At 49.3% G+C, this 22,728-nt stretch overlaps 8 protein-coding genes across 8 annotated transcripts; 4 read left to right on the forward strand and 4 right to left on the reverse strand.

The window, feature by feature from the left end:
• Positions 1–65: 65 nt before the first annotated feature.
• Positions 66–2,255, forward strand: FCJ1 (Formation of crista junctions protein 1; the record flags this gene model as incomplete). Its single annotated transcript, XM_036779249.1, has 4 exons — positions 66–137; positions 197–1,422; positions 1,475–2,159; positions 2,211–2,255. The coding sequence occupies 4 exons, from the start codon at positions 66–68 to the stop codon at positions 2,253–2,255; spliced, it is 2,028 nt and encodes a 675-aa protein (XP_036628638.1).
• A 98-nt stretch (positions 2,256–2,353) lies between these two features.
• On the reverse strand, positions 2,354–3,633 carry PC9H_009752 (uncharacterized protein; the record flags this gene model as incomplete). Its single annotated transcript, XM_036779250.1, has 4 exons — positions 2,354–2,910; positions 2,967–3,243; positions 3,304–3,459; positions 3,514–3,633. 4 exons carry the CDS (start codon positions 3,631–3,633, stop codon positions 2,354–2,356), a joined length of 1,110 nt encoding a protein of 369 aa, XP_036628639.1.
• Positions 3,634–3,791: 158 nt separating this feature from the next.
• Positions 3,792–5,623, reverse strand: PC9H_009753 (uncharacterized protein; the record flags this gene model as incomplete). Its single annotated transcript, XM_036779251.1, has 8 exons — positions 3,792–3,994; positions 4,049–4,103; positions 4,164–4,227; positions 4,274–4,449; positions 4,509–4,611; positions 4,661–4,750; positions 4,867–5,559; positions 5,607–5,623. The coding sequence occupies 8 exons, from the start codon at positions 5,621–5,623 to the stop codon at positions 3,792–3,794; spliced, it is 1,401 nt and encodes a 466-aa protein (XP_036628640.1).
• Positions 5,624–7,092: 1,469 nt separating this feature from the next.
• PC9H_009754 (uncharacterized protein) lies at positions 7,093–9,451 on the reverse strand (the record flags this gene model as incomplete). Its single annotated transcript, XM_036779252.1, has 7 exons — positions 7,093–7,100; positions 7,161–7,622; positions 7,699–8,413; positions 8,475–8,597; positions 8,656–8,901; positions 8,959–9,318; positions 9,377–9,451. 7 exons carry the CDS (start codon positions 9,449–9,451, stop codon positions 7,093–7,095), a joined length of 1,989 nt encoding a protein of 662 aa, XP_036628641.1.
• A 500-nt stretch (positions 9,452–9,951) lies between these two features.
• PC9H_009755 (uncharacterized protein) lies at positions 9,952–13,527 on the reverse strand (the record flags this gene model as incomplete). The annotated part of the gene is made up of 13 exons (XM_036779253.1): positions 9,952–10,401; positions 10,449–10,796; positions 10,852–11,049; positions 11,100–11,288; positions 11,335–11,431; positions 11,487–11,647; positions 11,699–11,906; positions 11,952–12,148; positions 12,210–12,389; positions 12,449–12,667; positions 12,727–13,073; positions 13,132–13,285; positions 13,345–13,527. The coding sequence occupies 13 exons, from the start codon at positions 13,525–13,527 to the stop codon at positions 9,952–9,954; spliced, it is 2,931 nt and encodes a 976-aa protein (XP_036628642.1).
• Positions 13,528–16,484: 2,957 nt separating this feature from the next.
• On the forward strand, positions 16,485–18,132 carry PC9H_009756 (uncharacterized protein; the record flags this gene model as incomplete). Its single annotated transcript, XM_036779254.1, has 6 exons — positions 16,485–16,784; positions 16,844–17,166; positions 17,222–17,411; positions 17,465–17,482; positions 17,543–17,866; positions 17,926–18,132. The coding sequence occupies 6 exons, from the start codon at positions 16,485–16,487 to the stop codon at positions 18,130–18,132; spliced, it is 1,362 nt and encodes a 453-aa protein (XP_036628643.1).
• A 451-nt stretch (positions 18,133–18,583) lies between these two features.
• On the forward strand, positions 18,584–20,156 carry PC9H_009757 (uncharacterized protein; the record flags this gene model as incomplete). Its single annotated transcript, XM_036779255.1, has 5 exons — positions 18,584–18,919; positions 18,976–19,259; positions 19,316–19,526; positions 19,584–19,898; positions 19,950–20,156. The coding sequence occupies 5 exons, from the start codon at positions 18,584–18,586 to the stop codon at positions 20,154–20,156; spliced, it is 1,353 nt and encodes a 450-aa protein (XP_036628644.1).
• A 557-nt stretch (positions 20,157–20,713) lies between these two features.
• PC9H_009758 (uncharacterized protein) lies at positions 20,714–22,587 on the forward strand (the record flags this gene model as incomplete). The annotated part of the gene is made up of 3 exons (XM_036779256.1): positions 20,714–21,915; positions 21,969–22,395; positions 22,459–22,587. The coding sequence occupies 3 exons, from the start codon at positions 20,714–20,716 to the stop codon at positions 22,585–22,587; spliced, it is 1,758 nt and encodes a 585-aa protein (XP_036628645.1).
• Positions 22,588–22,728: the final 141 nt, after the last annotated feature.

Genomic DNA, 22,728 nt, shown 5'->3' on the forward strand with positions numbered 1-22,728 from the left:
TGCATGACTGGGCGACTGCATTTCGTGCACTTGACTTGACCACTTACATTTATCGCAGGGCTTGAATGTATCGTGCATTGCCCTCTAGGCGTGTCGCGTCGTCGACTGCTCGTGGTCTTGTGGGGGCCACTCGCCGGGTGAGTAGCCAGCCGACTGCATAACCCGAACGAATACTGACCAGCACTTGATCTTGTAGCGGCTAGCGACGGAGGCCTCGCCCTCAACTCCGAAGAAGAAACGCGGTGTCGTTTCAAGGATTTTCTGGTACACCGCGACGTTGACGGGCACATTCTATGTTGGCAGCACGTTCGTTTCCTTCAAGAACCAACAATACTACGATTTCTTTTCCGACCACGTTCCTCTCGGCCAACCCTTCCTGGAATATGCCGAAACACATCATTGGGACAAGCTCACGGTGCAAAAGGTCATTGACACTGGGAGGGAGACAGCAACCTCGGCCCAGAGGTTTATTGTGGAGAAGGTGGAGGGGAAACCGAGCGGAGGGGAGGAAAAGGTCAAGCAGTCTGTAGAGGCCACCAGACAAGCGGCGGAGAAGAAGGTTCACGTTACTTCCGAGAAGGTCATCGACGTCGTGCAGAACCTCGAGAAAAAGGCGCAGGATGCCAAGACGCGCGTGCACGATGTAGCGGCGGATCTGAAGACCTCTGTGAAAGCTGGCGAGGGGAAACTCTTCGACAAAGCTACAGCCATTGCACAACATCAATCTCAGCAGGTGAATGACGAGCTATTGAACTTGATTCGTCAAGCCGAGGCAGCGCTGTCTGGTAAGCCCATCGACTCTTTGCCAGAGGCCACGACCACTCCCGAACAACCTGCCGGTTCCCCACCTGACTCAGTACCTCCGCGCCATAACGAAGACGAAACCTCGAATGATAGAGACGTCTACACTGCTCCATTACCCGTCGGTTTCGAACCTCCTCCAGGCTACAAACGCCCTGCTCCTCCCAAACCTCCACCAGCACCGAAAGCAGAGCCACCAGTTTTGCCTGCCCTTCCCCTCGTAGCTCCTGTAGTCTCAGAGCTCTCGGCATCCGAACCCATCATTGTCCACCTCGCTACAACCATTGACGACCTGGCTTCGTACCTCAAATCAAATCCTTCTGCTGCCTCCCATGCAAAGGATGTCCTTGAGTCGGCCAAGTCAGACCTAACGTCACTCGTTGATCGCATTGAGAAGGTGAAGGAGGAGGAGCGAGTCCAGCTTGAGCAAAAGATGGACGAACAGACGCGGGAGTACTCCTTGAAGATGATGGAACTCGAAATGGAGGCACAGGACAAATTGGACGGTCAGGAAGAAACCTTCAGGAAGTTCTATGATGAGGAGCAGATGAGATTCGCCCAAATATACCGGGAGAAGCTCGAGCAGGAACTTGCCACACAGACGGAGATTATCAACGAACGGTGTGTAATTATTCCCGCGTCATTCCGTCTTAGTGGCTCACACCATCTCAAGTTTGAAGCAAGAGGTCATTGCTCAGGGAATCGAGCTTCAGCGACGATGGATCCGCGAAATCAAAGTACGTGTGGAAGAAGAACGAGGCGGTCGCTTGGCGAAGCTTGATGAACTCGCCGCGAATCTCAAGCGCCTTGAACGCATCGCTCTCGATAACACCGCTCACCTAGACGACAACATTCGGATACATGCCCTGTGGTCGGCATTCCGTGCTCTAAACCACACTGTAGATGGACCAGTGCGCAGGCCGTTCCGGGACGAACTTCGCGCGCTTCGTCATGTTGCAGCCGCTCGTGAGGACCCCGTTGTTACCACCGTGCTCGAGAAGTTGGACGCTTCGGATGTTCCAGATGTTGGCGTTGAACCCCTTGCGGACCTCGCTTCATGGTTCACAACATCCGTCGCCCCGAAAGTATCAAGCGTTGCGCTGGTACCCGACGAAAATGCTGGCCTGCTTTCTCATCTTGCTTCCCACTTTTTGTCGAGCTTCAGGTTCAAACGGCAAGGCCTCGTCGAAGGAGACGATGTACTAAGCGTCTTGTCGAGAGCCGAATACCATTTGAACGAAAAGAACCTAGACGGCGCCGCGCGGGAGCTGAACCAACTTAAAGGGACAGCTAAATTACTCCTACAAGATTGGCTAGAGGCTGCTAGACGGCGACTAGAGGTACAGCAAGCTTTGGAGGTGTGTTACTGTTCATTCATGTCTGGTGGCAGTGCTGACGGGGAACGATAGGTTGTTCAAGCTCAAGCTACACTGTCGTCATTATTGGTGGTATAGATCGTATTGCGAATAGATAACATCATGATTCCGAGCCCAAGCAAGTGCAGAAGAAAATAGAAGGGCAAAGGTAAGCTAAGTTACAGTACAGAGATGCTTCACATAGGAGGGGTACCCATGCCGTTCATTGGTGGCATCCCTTGGTGCATGCCCTGATGCATGTACTCGCCGTTCATGGGATGCCGAACTGGGGCGCCCATTATGGCACATTGGCATATGACTTGAGCTCGGCGCACCACAGTCTGCATGTTCGTCGCTTTCTCCCCTTGTCCTGGCGGGGGTCTCGACACTTTCACCAGGCCCGGGAATATGGTAGCACCAACAAAATCGGGCTCTCCTCTTTCGCTCTTGACGCACCGTTTCACAAGTTCGATTTGCCTGGGGTACAATGTGCTCCCTAACTCAGGCACAAACGCACGGTAGAATGCATCAGATGTACCGCCCGCGCTGGAACTGGAGCCATGGAGCATGCGAGAAAAGTCGTATGCCTTGTCGAGAATGGATTGCCCGCCCGAGACGGGGTTTTCGCCTTTGAGAATCTCCATTAGGTTCGGGAGCTGCTCGGTGAGGATATTCCGGGACATTTCTGGTGTGCAGGACTCTACTGCAGCGGAGAATGTCTGTCGGCGCCATACGCACGCAACAGTCGGGTCCCCTATGATGGAAATGGATTCAGTGAAATGATCCGCTGAACAATGGAAGTCGACCCACGCGCAAATATATGCTCGTGTATTCTCGTTAGTTGAACATTAGCTTCTGCAGAGTTGGTAACGATGAGGCAGTTGATGATGCCCTCTGATATGGTCTCAGATAACGCGTGCCGGAGAAGGCTTTGAACAACCATGGGCGTTGCTTCGAACCCTTCGATCTCAGCGCCGGCCACATCATTGAATATTGCTTGTGCAATAACATCAAGCGGTGCAGGCGGTGCTTTGATGACTTCCGCTGCCCATCGGTTAATAAGCTTGTCCAGCAGTGAAGCAGCATTCTATAAAAGCCGGAACGCAATTTGTTAGATGATATACGTCCCCTTGAAGACAATACTGACCTTGATTGAGAAATCGTCGATAGTGTTCTGTCTTTTATCTTGTTTCAGACCAGCACCTCCTTCGAGGAGCGCAATCCGTGACCGAAGCAATGCAACCTGGCGTTCTTGCTCTTCCAACTGCTGCCTCTGCTGCTCGACTTTCTCGTGCGCAATACCCTACAAGATATCGAAATCAATACGCATACCTGATTATGAGGGACGGTAACATACAAAATTGGTTAGGACGTAGCGGTACCGTTCTCCTGATACAACGTCTTGATCTTGCTGCATGGGCTGCTGCTGATGTTGCTGCTGCATGTATTGTTGAGGCTGCTGTTGGTTGTACGCCATGATAGGGAAGGTGGATGGGATCTACAGCCGAAACTCAAATGTTCGAAGCTCATCTTATGCGGGCGCTGGTAACTCACAGAAGACAGGGGTATGTCCAAGGACATCGGAACACGATCTTTCCGATTTGATGCAATGGAATCGCAACATCAATGGCTATTCTATTTTACATTGAGAGAACTGAATCCCAAGTCTCCCCCACTCCGTTCGAGGTCGTTGAACGGGTCTCTCATGCTCCCCGTCTTTGACCGCCAAAGTTGAGTATAGAGGGTTTTAATCTTCTGCAGCTCGGCATCGAGGGCAGCAGTCTTGCTGGCCAGCGCAATGAAAGTCGCGTGCTGAGCCTGCAATGTTGCTGATATGGCTGTGAGGGTTTAGGTGAATCGTGGAAAGGGCTGCCAATATGCCGTTTACTCACCCTGCGGTGTATGCTGCACCTGGCTTGAAGACGAAGAGAGTTTACGTTCGATTTGCTATATTGCAAGGGACGGTATTAGTATTACGATACTTGAGGAAACAGAAAGGGAAGATACCTCAATAGTCGCCTTGTACCACAACAGCCGCTCTCTTGTTTGTTCTGTAATACGGGTGAAGAATCTGATTGCAATCAGCATCGGACATACTTCGAAAGCCAAGATCCTACTCCAGCGGGAACGTTGCGTGGTTTTTCAGGTAGGCTCCTTGTTGTTGAGGGTTTTTGAATCCATCGATGATGCGCGTAGCGATTATTGTATCCTGCACAGCTTGGTCGGCTTTGGCTTTGATGTCTCGAGCATACAGCAAATCCGAATGCGTTATCGAAGATGTGTTCATCAGTTCCTAGGCATGATTTATCCAGGATGAGGGAAATGCACGGGAAGGCACGCGGCAGGAATTACTTTATTCACAGAACGGATGAGTTCTTGACCCTTCGCAGCTTCGTCACCAAGCTTGAGTCGATGTAGTTCTTTGCCGATCTGAATACGACCTTGGATATGCGAGCTAAGCAAGATGAGTGGTTCATTAGCGTGCCAGCACACTGGTCGCTCACTCGATATTTTCTAACGTTCGCTTTATTTCATCAGGGAGGTCGTTGAACTTGGTAGATTTAGTGAACAACGGCGTTGCGTTTTGTTGGACACTGGTGGTGGATTTGATAAGACGCCCTCGATAAGTCAAAAAGTCAAGCTAAGCACCTACCCAAGTCTAGATGAATGCGTTCATATAAATCCCATTCAATGGTAATGGTCAACGTACTGTGGCTGTTGTGGCTTCTGCCCAAATAGAGTTGAGGTGTTCCCAAAGCCCCCCGCCGTTATTGTAGGCTGGGCTTGTAGAGTACTCGCACCAAATCCTCCCTGCTGTTGCTGCTGTCCCTGCTGTCCCTGTTGCTGTTGGCTATTTTGACCAAATGAACCAAATCCACCAAAAGTATTTGATTGCTGAGTACTAGTCTGATTATTGGCGCCAAATAGAGAAGATCCAAATGCATTCGGTTGCTGCTGTGCTGGCTGACCGAACAGATTGGATGTCGGCTGCTGCTGCTGCTGCTGAGCGGGTTGTCCAAATAGCCCACCAGAAGGCTGCTGCTGTTGGGCGGGCTGTCCAAAGAGTCCCCCAGTAGTCCCCGACTGCTGCTGTTGCTGCTGTTGCTGAGGTTGTCCAAACAAGCCTCCTGTTGGTGCCTGCTGCTGAGCAGGCTGACCGAACAAACTACCCGCAGCCGCTGGTTGTTGCTGAGGTTGGCCAAAAAGACTTCCAGTAGCAGCGGGCTGGGAGTTCTGCTGATTTTGCTGCTGCTGTTGACCAAAACCACCGAAAAGAGAAGGTTGGGTGGGTTGTCCTTGTTGCTGAGGCTGCCCAAATAGATTTGATCCTTGCGGTTTGGGTGCCCCGAAGAGCGATGAGCCTGCCGCCGGTACAGTGGGCTTGATGCCAAAGGCAGAAGAACTGACAATTTTCAGTGGACACCGTGTTCGTCGCGTGAAACGACTCACTTTGTTGCGAACGACATACTGTAGTAAGGACAAGGCCACTGAACTACTATGGGCGCTTGTGGAACGTTTCTGACCGTGGGAGAATTACCGTTTACTCCGCATTCACCTATGTCTGTTTCTTTCATTTCTCGCTCCCGGATTATAGCGAGTACCGATGCCTAAGTCTCATTGAATTGACTTCTTTGACTGCGATGTTGACATGTGTGATTGATCTTCGGTTATTCATAGTGGACTAAGGTTTGCTTCGTCCATACTCATCAAACCTTTGTGACAAAGCGTGATGTTTTCAAAGAATTTCACATAACAATCCTGGTACTGTTCAAATCAAAAATCCAGAACTATGATAAATTATTGAATAGTGTTTTGGAATTTCTCATAGTTCTGAATTTCTAAGGAATTGCGGGTACACATTGTTATCTAATTGTTTTGTAGCCATTGAGAGATTATGATAACAAAGCAGGGCACCAAAATGGCGTGGAGTAACGCGATGTCACATCAAGCGAGGTTTGATGAGTATGGATGAAGCATATCTTACTTGCTGTCGGAAAAATGCTAGCTGACATTTAAGCGCTTGAAAGGCGCTTTGAGGCCCTAATTTAGACCAAACATAATAATGGCTTATAAGGAAGGCGTAGGATTTTGTGGGGCTGGAATTCTCACAATCAGACGACCAATATTACAAGGGAAAGCGGGCCTTTAAAGGAAAAATCCGCTTAAAATGTCCACACACCATTTGATGGGCTGGCGGGCCCTAAAAAGGTGGCGCTCTCCCAAATTATCCTAATCTAATCTCTTGAGACTATTGCGGGCTTTCAACTTCAGGCTAACATAACGAACTCACATTATCTTATCGTTATCGTATCTTACTTCATTGTGTAATTGATTTGAAGACCTATCTTATATATTACATCTTATATCTTGTATCTTATATTATCTTATTTGGAGAGTATCTTATCTTAATCTTATCTTCAACATCATGATAATCAGACTGAAATTAAATGGCATTGCAACATTGGGAATCGAACTCACGACCTTGTGATATAAAAACCTTCCTATAATTACTGACGAGAATTGCCACTACACCAAAATCCCATCTGAAAATACTTATGTTACCTTCATTAAGATACCATAGTTCCGACTTTTAACCCATTCCGAGTTCGCAATTGCACGAACTTATAGAGCCATCCGCAGCCCAACGGTCCAGTAACAATAGTGATACATTCATTGCACTCAATGTCACTATGCTAAGGACAGGGATAGTAAAACGCTGCGCGCAACACTGTGTCGGAAAGTCTCAACTGGTCCCTCAAGCACCGCACTAGCTCCCAACCACCCACGATCATGGGCGTGCTGCATTTCCTAACCCTCGGCGAGCCAGGTTCGGACAGCGGAGGTGTAAGCTGTTGCCCGGAGGTCCCGACAGACCCTCTTGCACTACTGTAAGGCGACGAAGGAGCCACCCATTCAGCTTCGTGAAGAGTCGGCGTCAAAGATCTAGACCGCAATCACAACCAGTCAGTAACGCATAGTTATTCCATAGAGAAAGAGACTAACCGTCGCTTTGTGCTAAAGCAAGAGCCAAGCCTGAGGGCATCTGCGAATCGGGAGGCGGAGCGGGGGTTGGAGTTGGAACAGACGAGGGAAGATTTGGGTTGACGCTCGAAGACGACAGCATGGGCGTGCCGAGGGTAGCCGTTGACATCGAGTTCACGGCAGACATCGACACGGTCAAAGTCGAGCGCATCGACGATGACAATGTTGTCAACACGCCAAAGAAACTGTCGTGCTGCGTCAGCGACCGGCTAACACTATGAGCAGCTATGTCATCGTGTTTCGGTGTGCTTTCCTCAAGTGCCTTCAGGGCGATTGTCGGCGAGTTCGGTAATGACAGTGTTGGCGACGGGGCCAAGTGCGGGAGTGGCTTCGTCAAACCAATAGCTCGAGTGATTGTCGGGAATGAACTTGCTAGTGTCAGTAAGGAATTTGATATGTAGCTTATGTTGTCAGTGAAGACTCCTTAAAAAATGGTCAATCAATTGAGTAGACTATATACAACGCTTACGATCCTATGTGCGCACTGTGCCCGCGTTACGTTGGCTAGTGCGACGAGGCTGTTCGTCTCGAACGCTCGCAGCAACTGCAGCCTTTCCGCGAGGCTTATTCCCTCCACGACCTCTCCCTTTCCCCTTCAACGTTGCAACTTCGACCATCATTGGTTCGTTTCGTGAGGCTGAATAGGTGGTTTGAGGGGTGTCTTGCTCGAACGCGAGGCGTTGGCCTTGCTTTGAGGGATGTCCCATGTCATCTTGGTGGGCAGCCTGGCCGATAGCGTCGTAATTACTTGTGTGAGCAGATTGAGGAAACGGCGAGATAGCTGTGATATATGAGAGGGGGGGAGATGGTGTGGGACTGGGACTGGATGGCGGCTCAAACGAAGGAATATGCCTGTGAGAGTGGGCAGTGCCGATGCGGTGCTGGGCACCAGAATCGTCGTCTTCGTCTTCGTCTTCGTTATCGTTGTCGACGTCTTCATTGTCCGAAGTTTCAAGCATTGCCGCTTTGATGCGAGCAAATTCCGATGCGTCGTCCTGATCTGAATCTTCATCGCCATCGCCCGAATTCTGCTTTGCCCTGGGCACTTCTTTGAAGACGATTTGCTGGAAAAAGGCACGCAGCTGCCGCCCTTTGCGAGAGTTCTTTGTCGACTCGATCAGTCCGTAGTAGTCGTGAAAATCTTGTTCGTAGTTTATCTTTGTTTGAGCTCCAATCGGTGATAGCTCTGAGTCGGGGGATGCTAGGAACCGTGCCTATCGGTTAATCTAGTAAGTCTGGACGTAGCATGGAATGAGAGTAATTCAATTTACTTACGATGGTGGCTGACAGGCAGATGCTGCCTGTCGTAACTTCGGTGACAGCCCATTTGCGGCCCGATGAGTTTGCGGCTGGTGTCGAAGAAAGTGACGTCTTGCCAAATAATGCGACGCGCAAGATCTTAGGTTGTTCTCAAGTAAGTAGCGTACCTATTTAAAAGAAATTGGAGGGTGCTTACAAGTGGGAGGATGGGGTTCTGGAATATGTCGGTGGAGTTTCCGGGTGGATAGAGCAAGGGAGGGAGGGACGGATAAAGGCCGTTCTTGCTGGGCTTCAAAAGTGCCTTGAGCTCAGGAGATGTGCGCCGGGACTCCTTGCTCTCGAACACTTGACTAGGTACACCAATAGAAGCGAAGATGTTCGCGGCACAGTTTCTGAGAGTGTGGGCCATTGCTTGTCGCTGTGCACCCATCGCGAGCCGAAACTACATTAGATATTAGATAAGAACAATGATTGTATTGAAATTGTCAATATTATTTACCTCACTGCCCGTACTCGCTAGCCTGAGGGTACCATGCATATCCTCAGGGAAGACCTCATAGAGCTCCGCAGCTATTGCCAATGTCCACTTCTCCCTCGCGCCGAAGTAGCTAGGATCAGTGGAGGGCTTTGGGGGCCGCAAGACTGGGAATATCTCATCCGGCACCCAGAGATGATGCATGATCGTGAATTGTTTCGCAATTCGGCTCACTCGATTGTCATCAGCTTCGCCTTCTTGACTCGTAGTATTGGATTTTTTCCCCCGCCGAGGCCTTGAAGCTTCTAATGCTGCGATCTTGTCTTGAAGTGCTGCTATTTGCTGCTTAAGCTCGCCGTTCTCGAGTTGCGCATCTTGCAATGCCTAAGAATTACTGTGTGAATCATCCAATAGTTAGAGGTAGACACGATGTGCAACTGACCTTCACAAGTCCCCCCATCTGTGCGATGGTGCCCGAAGAGATGGTAGGGGTTGATGCTGAGAATTGCGAGGTCATTGTTGATGGTCTGTCGAGAGTGGTGATGAGGGAGGTGGATAAGAGGCTTGATCTCCCACCGATTCGTTGCGGCAGCGTTGATGCAGCATGTCCACTGACTTGGTTGTCAGTTGGCAGCACATGATTCAGGGGTCCCTATTCATCATTCATCGCTCACCACTTAGTATATTACAAGGTGCTAGGGCTTGATATAATAAGATGTTGAAGTCAGCCCACAGGGACATCATGACGAAGCAATACAGTGGGTGCTCATTGCAATCCAGGAGGATCCAGATGTAAATACAGTACTCAAATACCTAATTTACCTACTAAGTTCCATGCAAGATGCCTGTCTGTGATAGCGCTGGGCTCGCAGTAGCTCGCTGCTAGCCCCAAATCCAACATAAGGTAGCCTTGAACGTAACTATTGGGTGACCTAAACCATGGATTTAGATTCAAGCTTATAGATATCAACGGTACAAATATGTATGAGTGTAACAGATATCTATTAGTCAAGTATATCAAAGCCCTGCTTGTTTGTACCGGAGGAACATATCATCATCTAATGTGTCAACCAGCAAGTAGTCCCCAGGAGTATCAAATGCCTCAACAACCAAAGCTCCACGTATAATTGAGTCCACAAATATAAATTCACCGGTTCGGTGTGGTTTGGTGCGAAGTCGAATAAGACCAAGCTCGATGTCGGTGATACGGCGTGGCCCAATAAGGGCATCAAGTGGATCGATAAGGGCAAGGTAGTAGACCTTATCTTGAATGGAGCAATGAAACATAAAAAGGAGTTTGCCGATGAGGAATGGTGTGAAAACGCCAAGTGGCTCTTCTGTTTTGACAATGACATGGTCATATCGAGGGTGGCCATGGAAATTTGGATTGCACCACAAGTGATCAGTGACCATTGTCCAGGTGACACATGATTCGTAGTTGACTTTGACATAGCGGAACTCCACAATCTATAAATGCTTTAGTCATTTCATGTGAATAACATATAGTTGTTTACCTTGTCATTTGGGCTCAACCTTAGGTATCTGGCATTTGGAAGATGTTCAACAGGAAGCACTTGGGAAAGAAAATTGGCAAGGCGAATGTGGAAATTGTGGAAGAATTTGGGTCCCGAATCATTGATGTGATTTACTTCAAGCTCCTTGAATGAGAGTGGAGGCTGTGCCACAGTGAGTGATAAATGTGTAGTGTGGTGGCTTGCCTGAACTCCTGATTCTTGATTGTTTCCAGGAGTAGCATTTCCATCTGCCAAATCTGCGGTAGCTGCTTCAAGCTCTTCATCATATTTTCCGATGTCTTGCCAAATATATTCTGCCACCAACATGGAATGTATCTTCCCAAGGATCTTAAACAATAAGTCATATTAGATACTTGATTGCATAGATAAAAGAAACACTTACTTGTGGTGCAATATCCTTAAAGTTTGTTGTGAAATATGTTTTCCGAATGCTACGGTGCATTTGCTCGCTTGGCTTTGTGTTGTAATTCCGGGTAACCCCTTTCGCAACAATGTCATCAAAAAGATGGACATAGAGGTGATTCTTCGGGAAGTTCCAGTTCTTCGGCAATTCTGCTTCTTTATTTGACTCGTTTGCGTACTCCTTATCATAATTATAAGCATATGTATATGATGTTAAAAATAACCCACAAAACTTGCCTTTATTAACACTGAGAATACCTCAACCGCCTCTCTACCAGCAGTGATTGTGTCGTCAGTATGCACTTGCATGCCTGCATACATGCGCATATTGATATAGGCACGAAGGCAACGGAGCAAAAGATAACCTGTTGCATCAACATTCTTGGTGAGAATGTTGTAGGATGCAAAAAGTATGAGCTGGTTGCAAATCAGTTTAATGTCAGATGTAAACATATTAACATACTTTGCTAATATCAAGGTTTTTGGAACCATCATTGAAAGCAATATTGCTTACACTCTCAAAATGATGGAGATTACGCCATCGTGGGATCAAGTCAAATCTATAGCATAATAATTAGAAATGAAACAAGAAAGTGGAAGAATGAAAGTTCTAACTGTGTATCAAACTTGCCCACTGCTTGAGTACCAAGTGCCTGAATGCGTTCTATAGCTTGAGCAAACAAGTGATCTTCAAAGAGACCATTATCGAAAGTATGGAGGGGATCAAATGATGCTCCCTTGTATGGATCAGACAGATTGGCTGCCCAAAAAGCATTCTAGCCATAGTAAAGTTAGTATGAATTGAATGATGAACCTATCAAATGCACCTCGATCTCCCGTAAACTGACTTCCTTCAGTATTGCCTCCTGATCCTTCTTGGTTAACTGAGCCATTGCCAAGTCATACACTGCCTTCATTGACTTTGTCGTACGTAAAGGATATGTCGTCCCATGTTCCATTTGCATGTCTCGAGGAACGAGGCACACAGGGCAGGGAAATAGACTCCGAACACCGCGGGTTCCTGTCATAATACATCTAGGTGACTGTTAGTGTAGTAATAAAATTGATAAAGTAACTCACGCTTCTTCATAGTCATGACTATGAAATGCATCAATGGGGAACAACCTCCGTTTGACTGAATCCCCACAAGTGACCCAGTATCCATAATACGAAGCATCTTGAACAGATTTTAGTATCTTTCCAATACCTTGGTGCCACACCATAGATTTGTGAATAATGAATTTCCGCTTTCCTGAGTCCTCCGAGTCTTCCTTAATCTGTTTGATAAATTCAACTTGTTGGTCTGAGATCAATCTCTGCAGTATGAAGTGCACTTACCACAGGGAGCCAGCCCACCACTGTTCCACCACCAATCCCACGTCCATTCCGGATAGAAGTGCACAAGTTAGCGCACCGTGCAATTACAGGATATGCTTTTGCGGTTCCAAAACTCGAAAGCTTTGACTTGTCGGCATATAAAATAAAGAAAAATGGAGTCCCGTCTTCTGGAATGTCCGACTGATGTTATCAAATTTATCATCAATGAGTTCAAAAGGTAAAGACTTTATATTACTCACCTCCATGTTCCAAAGTTGTTCTCCAGTGAGTGGTTCATCAACAAAGCGTACAAAGTTAGTTCCATTGAATTTGTACAGCCGTTGGCTATTCCACTCAAAGTATGGAACGAGCGAAGAATCCTGAACCAGGCTCAATGCCCAGTCCCAGAGGGGTCGGTACCACATTTCGAATGTCATCATTTCTCCATCGTACTCGACTTCAATGTCATCCCGAATGAACTAGAGTTTTATTAACAATTTTTGTACATATAGAGATATTGTGGGACACATATACCCACCTCAGGTGCCTTGTGAGTAGCCAATGTCCATGTGTCATCTATGTCTGCTGCATTTTGAATGGTGAACTGCTGAGGATCACGACCACAACGTTTGAGAAGTGAGATAAGGGCCTCAACGTGCTCCTTCTTCAATGCAGCGTCAAGAGCCAGTGATGCTACCTCAAAATCCAAGCGGCTGCGAAAGGGGCTCCATGGCGGTAGGGAATTATTATGTGCTGATGCTTCAACCGGAGGGGAGGTAGGACGGCGCTGGTAGGTATTGAATGATTGGACAGTGGGAACCTTTCTGCTATGAGGATGATATTCCGTCTTGATATCATCCTTCGCAAATGGTACAGAAGGGTCATCTAAAGTAGAGATTGGGTTATTAGTTTTCTTCCGTGTCAAATACTTGTTTTGACATACCGTTGATCTGAACACCATCACGGTCGCCATGTCCAAGCATGATTGGGCTGAATCCACGGTAGCCTTCATGTTCGTCCATGAATTGTGCCGGTGCATTGTGGTCGGGCGTGTCGGCTGGACCAGCGGGGCCTATTGCTTGTATCAGCCGGAATTCCTACGACATTCATAGGATATAAATGCGAATTTACCTGCTGATAATCCTGCAATAGCTACCTCCAGCTCAACTTGAGCAGCTCTTTGTAATTGCTTTTCAGCCATGTCATGCAGCGCGTTTGCGCGATCCTTCTCGCATTTCTTGCGATGGGCCGCCATTCCTCGCGCATGAATGTCCTGGCCGCAGATTGCACATGTTCGCAACTCGGACGATGTACCGGTGCGCTTGCGCTTTGGCGGCATGTGTGTTGATAACGATGGGGGGGTGTATGATCTGAATCAAGCGGGGAGGGACCTCGATAGCCAACCAATCAACGAAGATGGGTATAGATCGCGGCCAAGGGTCGTTCTGGTCCTAATCTGCGCAGGGGGGACTACGTGTGAGGGACGAATTGATGCAAAGTTGATGCGAAGTCGATGCGAAGTCGAAACAAAGGCGAGACAAAGGCGATGTGAAGTAGCGGGGAGGGACCTCGATAGCCAACCAATCGACGAAGATGGCAATAGATCACGGGTGGACCACCCAAGGGCCGTTCTGGTCCTATTTTGCGCGGGGGGGACTACGTGCGTGGGACGAAATGATGCGAAGGCGATGTGAAGTCGAGACGAAGGCGATGTGAAGTTGAGCACTCTGAATGGTGATTTATGATCGAAGGAATCTGTGCTTGTGCTCGGGGGGATGAGGGGATGGAGCAGTAAATTGCCACTGAAGGGAAGGTGTCGAATCGCTGGAGATAGGCGACCACAGTAAAGCGGCACGCGTGTGGTGGGGAGAGCTAGATAATGTGCACAATTTATTAGTGTTAACATGTAAATCAAGGATTGAGGACTCATAAGTACGTGGGGCTTTCTCTTTCTTTCGTCTCCGCCACTACGATGTACCGTGTGCAATAGCGAGTTGGGATTTCCCAGGGCGAAGCCGCTGCGTTGGGATTTCCGAGGACGAGGCCGCTGCGTTGGTTGGTGTTGAGGTGTGTACAAAGGCGGGAGGGGGGTCTAGAAGAGGGTCAGGCTCGTGTACATTATACCACAGAATGTGACGACATACCTAGTTGTGCTCAAGCGTTGCAGCAAGGGCGCGGGGCGCAAACTCAAACTCGAACTCGAACTTGAACTTGGACGTGGGGAAAGAAGTGGACTCTCGAGGCATCACAAGGGTTGAGGCACGATCACAAGGGCCTCGGATCGGGTATGATCATCTCACGATTGATTCATTCTTATTGGTTCGCATTGTAAGGACATTGCAAGGACCCTTACAAGCTACTTAAAATGGACGCCCCTTAAAAGGCGCCTAGGATTTTTCCGACAGCTGATGGTTCTTGAATAGGATCGACTTACGCGAACAGGTGGAAATATGGGACGGACTCAAGTAGGTACCGAGGAATCGTGTTATTGAGAAACAGAGTTCTGTCAGTCGCCGTGCCAGTCGCGCTCGATTCGTCAAGATGGAAGCAGTTGAAATGATGAGCATTTGCCAGGCTACCAAGAGTTCAAGTGAGTTGCACTTGTTGTGTGATATATCCATATATGCGTCGACGTGTTGTATTCGTCGCGTGAATCACTACCCAGAGATCCATGCATGCTTCTTCTACGCGAGAATGCATATTCAAACTAGGAGTTTTCCGGACGCGCGGGGCCTCACTGTGTGAGCGATCCCCCTGGTGGAGACGCCTCGATTGGGATGGAAGGCTGAGGAAAATGGGGAATGAGGGCAAATGTGAGATCATCAAAGAACACAGAGAGGGACCGAGATGATATGGACTTGGAAAGTGATGTGCGCCTTTTATGCTTTCGACCAGCTGACCTTCCATCACTATAGACTGGGTCAGTTGGCTGCAAGCATGAGCCATGGTAAAGACTGACAAAACCAAGGCAACCCAAGCTGACCACGGCCACTGACGCACGAAAACAGGCGCGGACAAGGCAACTATTATCTTACCCGACCTAAAGCGCTTCGAGATTACTTGCGCAGTAAATGTTCGTCGGGTTCGCTGCCAAAGCTTGAATCGCTGGAGCAATGACCATGGGATATCGTTCACGAGTCATTTTCATTGACGATCCCTCTTCGCAAGGTGCTCCAGAGTCACGACGAAAGAGTCACCGCCGACTGGCGAACCTCCAGCCCTCGTTGTTTCGCTCTCATCCTCTAGGCGGCCATCAAGCATTATTGAGACACGTCCTTACTCTGAGCTATCTTGCGCCACGTTGTCAATACCAAACTACAAATCTACATTTGACATCAGAATCCACTTTCAGCGTCTATTCTAAGAACCATCAACTCTCATAGGCCTGGTTTCTAGCCAACCTTCGGGGTACTCCCTCGCGAACGTGCCACTTTGGACGAGAAAAGAGCCGTGCTCTGGGGTATCAAGCTCAAGCTACTTGGTTGCTTCCGTCGGCAAAAACCCACCCTCGTGAGAGTGGTACACGAGGACCATACGCCAAAATCAGAATCGGTGGCTACCATTCTGTTCGAAGACGGTGGAGGACGTATGAATGCGAGGGAAAACATCTGTGAGTGTAAACGGGCACCTTGATTATTCTCTCAGTACTGTCTTCAACCACCTTCCTCGCTAGAGCTGGAGCTATCACGATGTAAATACAAATACTGATGCTCCTAACTCTCCGGATATAGCGTGCACACATGTGGTCCAACCTTCTTCATGACATGTCTACCGCCCTTGGCACAGTCGTCCTTATGGGTCCTTAAGCAATGTGCCTCGGCTTTCTGGTTCCTGCAAGACATCATATTGGTATACCTCCATTTAAGTGCCTCTTGATGATTTGTTTGACGCCATTAGTTGACGTATGGATTGTGTGGAAAAGATCATGGCTGCCATGCTGTACAACCATGTGCGATGTGAGTACGCCGTGTTCTCATCACTTGCCGCTCACCAGGGCCATAGTGCTCGGATCGTCTACGGGGACATATATCTTCCATCGTGGGCTGTGCAACTGCGGAAACCTAGTTAACCAGACTGAGAGGGTAGGATCCATCCTTCATTTATATCATCCATCTCCTATAGGTGGCGAAGTTGCCGATCCGACATCCATGTGCTTCATCGGCGGCCAGCTATTATAGTCACAGTGTTCCTCTGCAGGCCTCGCTATCTTGCCTTGACGCCTTTCGGTCATCATCGGCCTCCCAATCGCCAGAGTACAGCTTAAAATCCGTACCTCTCACTTCCACTGCCTTTCACATGCCTGTGATGCAGTCGCCCGACGCCCCACCACGGTACCTTGACCAAGGAGCTGAGCAACTCCCAGAGTACACGAGTACTAGGCCATTATCTCTAGTAGCCTCGCGTCATACACCAATTCTCAAAGAGTTCACGTATGACTCGAAGAATAGGAAGGGTAGATCGTGGTTATCCCTGACTCTTAAGGGCGACACCCTACTCTCGAAGCATACCCCAACTATCGCTGAAGGCAGCGGTCTATCTGGCTCAGTCAGCTTGAACCTAGAGAGTAGCGAGGCGATTCAAGCTGTTAGCATATCCGTGAGTGCCGTTATGACGTCTCGCTAATCCAGAAGCGTTAATCCGCTAGTATATTATAGGTGATTGGACAAATAATCACAGGGGCTAATCCAGGCGAGTCGTTCACTTTCCTGGAAATACCCGTCACGTTATGGTCCAAAGCGTTGGGAGAGGCAAATCCCGCCGGTGATATACGACAGGAGAGCAGCGGAAAGCTACTTGGGACATATTCTTGGCCGTTCCACGTCGATATTCCAAAGCAAGTTACCCTGCCCATCGGCAGCTATGGCTCAAGTCAGACGTATACCCTCCCCCAGACTTTTCTAGAACGACATACCAGAGCTGGTATCAAATACGATGTCATCGTACGCATCTCGCGGGGGAAATTACGCGTGAATTCCAAGTCCGTATCCTCAGTCTTGATGATGCTCTTGACATCGTTGCTCATATGACCGCAGACTCACCGCAACATTCGGATATTTGCCAATCATCCGACCAATGGCACCATCTCCTCTCCGACAGCTTGCGTATCAGGAGAACAGTCCGATACTTGGTCCTGAAGCTGATCCTGAAGGGTGGCACACGGTCCCATCAACGTGGGTAAAGGGAAACGTATTTGGCAAACGATCAGTTAGTATCCACTGTACCGTAAGTCAGATACAGCGTCGGCGCGGTATTATTGTTGACTTGAATTCAAATAGCTTTCACTTGCCAAACCCGTCAGTAACAACCATTCAGTTTATCAACATTTACTTAACGCCCATCCATTTTAATCGTAGCTATGCTACACAAGGGGGACGGCTATACCCTGCTTCCTAGATTTGCAGAGTGCGGACGGACAGGCATTAGGGTTATTATCTTCGCCCAACGCTGTTGTCCTGCGCCTGCGGCGACGCGTGAAATATCGTGACAACAACCTGACAACCAAACTCGAAGTAGGGATAGATACAAAGGACATTGTCACTGATTCCGAGTCAGCTGTTTGGTGGCCCTCGAGGGAGGGTGATACCACGATGGACTCTCCTAGGAGGTGCCTCGCTGGTGAGATCCATCTCAACAAGATTCTCAAGCCGACCACAGCCATAGCTAATTTCTCCATCGAGGTCCGTTCTTTTCCACCATCATTAATGATATTAACGGATGCTGAGCTTCGTCACTGCAGTATGCTGTGGTACTCTTTTCATTTGATGCGCCAGCGTTCACATCCACAGGACCCGATACTCTTCTCATCCAACCTGTCGAAGTAGCGACGGCATACGCACCAGGACCTCGCCCCCGAATATATTCCCCTCCCAATTATCAGCCTCCTGTCCCTGTCAACCCTTTCTATCAAGCGATGCCCACCGAGGCCAGTCTTGGATCGTTCTAACAGCCTGTGTACACTGTTTATCATACACTGATGCCACTATCAGCAAAGCCTCTTTAACTCCTAGCTGAAACCGAATAACCTCTGTTCGAGCTCGATTTCGCTCTCACCCTATTGTCTCAGAGACGCCTGCACGTGTACTTCTTATTTGTTCCCAATATAGCACACTCTGCCTTCCCTGCATTCCGCCGTTATTCTACTTCCATCGATTACCTTGTTATTATGCAGCTTGGTGGCTCTGGCGAGCTCTTTGCTCCAGACAATTACAGGCCGAACCTGCGGGGCTCGCATGCCCACTTGGACTACCCACAATTGGGTTTCCCCTTGTAAATTTGGTGAAATGAGCGGCGACGCTGCGCCTATATATCTCTGTCTAATTCTCGGCTCAAGGTATCTTTCATTTTCTTTCCCTATTTCCCTGTAATATACCCCTCCCTCCCGCCTCTCCTTTATAATGTCTGAGGTCACCGTCGCACCCCCTCAATACCGACGGTTTTCGAGTGTTAGACTTGGGCAGGCCCCGACGACCATGACGACGCAAGCATCTCCAGCCGATTTGCCACCTTATTCCCGTCGCCGACGTGATACTGTTTCGCAGATGCCTCGTCGAGAGCCCGTGGCACACACATATCAGTTGGTCTCTGGAAGTAAAGCTTGGGCTGTGTGGAAGGTTGTGAGCAGTGCAAAGTCGAGCAAGTCGTTGCCCACTTTCTACGAGAAGGAGACGATCACTGGGACGCTGTCGCTGGATGTTGATAGGTTTGAGTCGATACAAGCCATCTATGTCACCGTGAGTGCCAATACGTCTGACGCCCACGAACAAGCAGTAACCGGAATCGGTTTCAGGTCACTGGCCGTATCATAACTGGTGCTGGTTCAAGCGATAGCTACACATTCCTCAACACCTCGGTACCCATCTGGTCCAAGGTCGCTGCAGGTGCGAAGTTGCAAGGGAGTTCGACGTGGCCGTTCAGCGTTCCTCTTCCCAAAACCGTGAGCATACCCACCAGCTCTGGCGGTAGCAAGCTTTGTCCTCTGCCCGAAACCTTTATGGAGCGAGGAATGATGGCCAGCATCCAGTATGACCTGACGCTGAGGATAGCGCGAGGCAAATTGCGAGCTGATAGCACGTATGTCTCACTGTCACCTTTGTGGCCCTATAGACCTACGTACTGACATTGTTCAGGTTGACAACACCTTTCGGCTATGTACCCAATAGCAAACCAGAAAGCCCATCAATGCTCCGACAACTGGCATACGAGGAGGGCTGTCCAACGATTCCAGGACCTGACGTCGACCCAGAAGGCTGGCGCATACTACCCACCGTGCCCGTCGCAGGTACTCTCTTCAATTCTAGGCAGCTCGAAGCACGTTGCAACATCGCGATAGCCAAACCTGTATGTGGAACCTCTCGTGGAGTCTTACACTCACTCACCCCGTCGTCTCCCTTGTAGCTTTGTTACACTCGAGGAAGCGTCATTCCGTGCACTCTCACCATGGATAGCTTGGACGTCCAGGCGCTCGATCTGCTCGCTACCAGCAAGGCCATCGTTGTCAATTTGCGACGGGCCGTCAGGTACTACAACTCACCTTCACCTCTCAACAAATCCGATGTACTGTGGAGAGAGTTGTCCGAGGACGTAGGACGCGCAGTCTGGTGGCCGTCAGTCAGAGGTCGAGGCGATGACTACATCCGTTACCTAGAAGGAGAGATCCAACTAGCTAAGGACTTGAAGCCGTCTGCATCGATAGCCCATTTCAGCGTTTCCGTAAGTATATTCACTCGTTTCCTCCCTGTCATTATTAATAATCATATGCAGTACTCCGTTGTTGTCTGCCCTTTCGACTCCCCGGGCTTTATCTCGTCTACTACCGAACCTCTGCATTCCGAACCCGTCGAAATTGCCACCATGTATGCCCGCGGCCCCAAGCCTAGGTCGTACGCTCCCCCCGCATATTCACGCACCACGCCACGCAATGAGGAGTTCTACGCGACTATGTGTGGCTTTCCCGCCACACTCCAGTGATCCAACCACGCTCCGTTTTGTTTCTCACTCATCTCTATCGCATCCTCTCGCATCGCATCGCACTGTACCCTTGCTTTCCATCATATCTTATCCTATATCTGCATCGCATTCATTTCCCCCTCACGACACTAGCTGTCAATCTGCATCCTACACCTTACCCTTCACTTCATGTCTTTCTCTTCATTTGGTTTAATGCTGTCGCATTCTGGCATGACTCCCTGTACGTCCGTGATGTTTTCTACGCTTGCTCATGTCACATTCCATCCTTTTGACGGTGCTGGGCCGCGTCTTGGTTGGGATATTATCTATTACTTATGAACCCCTCACTCTTGGCAGTGTATACCACACTTACTGCTATGTAGCAGCATAATCTACCCACCTATAGCATTTGTAGCCATAATTGTATCAACTTCGAGCAGTTTCTTCAAACCCCTGGATCCCTGTTCTGCGATCACGTGTCAAGGGGATTTTGGATCTTGGAGAGCAGTCGCCCTTCTCTCAACCTCCATGATCATACTCCCTCCTCAAATGGCCGTTCCCTAGAATCGAGTCCAAGTATGTCGAGTTTCTGGGGATACAGCCTCCGCGGCAACGACTTTATCGACGATCAGGATGAGGACGACGGTGCACCTGATGACTTGTCTACAAAGAGTCATCTTCCCAACGAAACTGATATGCTCAATGACCTGGATCTGTCAACTCGAGAGGAGGCTGCTGTATACAAGCCCAATCCGTGGACGATAGCCAAGATAAATGCGGCCTCGAGACGTCCTGGTGGTACTGACACGAACGCTGCCAAAAAGCAACCAAGATCTCGTGGCCTTGGGCCGACGACTAGGAATCCTGCGAAGAGCCACAAGGCCGATATGCTGCATATACCTAGAAAGAGGCCATCAGTTTCTGGTAAAGCTTCTTCAGCAGCAAGAATCGCGTCGGGCTCTGGCCAGTCCCAGGACATACCTCAGCACCCGCTCAGGCCAACGGCTGTCCGACCGCATACTGTTTTAGAAGGCTACTACCAGAGAAAGCCTGTTGGAAGACCCGACATCACTAAAATAACCGTAACTGGCCCGCGATTACTAGCTCAGGGTTTTCCCCTGCCGTCAGCAACAATCATGGACAACACTACGCCGCAGCCTGGCTTCGAAGATGCGACCACTGCGGTCATGCTTTCTACTAACAATCCGCCGATTTTGTCGACGAATAGGCCCGACTCCTCGTCTCTGGTTCCTTCGACCTCTGCAATACTGTCTGGACAGCTTTCTCCTCACGTTTCCCCTGCTCCGCCTCCAAGGAATTTGCTTCCACGAACTTCAGGATACAACTCGTCCCCTCTTGCTCCATCGCGTGCTAAAGGGCTCAACCATGCTTTTCTCTCTTCTCCCTTGCGCCCGCCTCGCAACCCAAATGCTTTCGATACCGGTTTCTCTTCAAATGCTACTAAGATATTTCAAACAAAGCAACCTGCTAATTTTGCTCCGCTGGGAAACGGGATGAACTATGCCCCACCTAACTTGCTTCCACTTCCACCTTCAAGTCCCCTTCTGCCATCGTCGCCTATTCCAATGAAGAGCCCAACTTCATTATGTGCGGTCGAAAACTCTGCGCCCGTAAGGTCAAGAAAGCGCAATATCTCCCCACCACCTAGTCCGCCTGTCAAGAAGCGTCCCAAGAAGGATCCGTACGAATATATGCGTGCCATTGAAGAGGCCGACGATTCGTCCTGGAGCACCTTGCCCGCGCGAGGTAAAAATAAAGAGTTGGTATCATTGTTGTCTTCTGTGCTCTCTGCATATAACAACATCCTTTCAGCCCACCTCCAGTGCTCAAGACGTCAGGAGCCTTCCGTCTTCCCCCCAAATTTCGACCTGCTCCAATAGGTGTTGACGCGAATGTGAAGAAAAGCGGCATGAGCGCCGACTCGACGAGAAGAGTCGTGACGTTTCTGCCTCCTCCGCTGGTCGCGCCTCAGAAACCCACAACCGAACGTGCTGAGCGATCGCAACTCGCATATCCCTCGCCTACCCGTGCCAGCCTCCTCACTGTCAATAATCGATCGGTTGATCGCAGTCCACAGCCCGTCATTTCCACTATGCAGTACCCACTGTCCCCGCCAGCATCTGATCCCCCCTTCGCCTTCCAAGTACCCGACCAGAGAAGTGATGATGACGTGCTTCTTCCATTCGACGCCGATGCTACCGAAAGGACGTACCCCACTGTCCGACGATTGACTTCAGAGGTGGGTAGTATTTGGCTTAACGAATCGTCGTCAGGACAGGGCCTGATGAAGTCCTGGTAGTAGCGGAGACGCGATTCCTTGTGGTTGTGGCGTGTTTTACAGATGCAGAGTTGTGGAATGGTTTTCCGTGATGACGAGGACGATGGGTCGTTGAATCAGGAATTGCCAATCGCCATCTGGAAAGGTTTGTAAATATTTCGTTTCACTTGTACGCGGCTGCGGTCCTTCTTCGAGCGTATAACAAGTGCCACCCAGCCTTATATATGCTTTTGACGCGTTCCCCGTGGATAGTGGGAAAATCTTACTTTCATCACATGCGTGACGTTAGGCGAC

The sequence above is a fragment of the Pleurotus ostreatus genome, assembly GCF_014466165.1.
Source record: "Pleurotus ostreatus strain PC9 chromosome Unknown scaffold_7, whole genome shotgun sequence".
NCBI lineage: Eukaryota > Fungi > Basidiomycota > Agaricomycetes > Agaricales > Pleurotaceae > Pleurotus > Pleurotus ostreatus.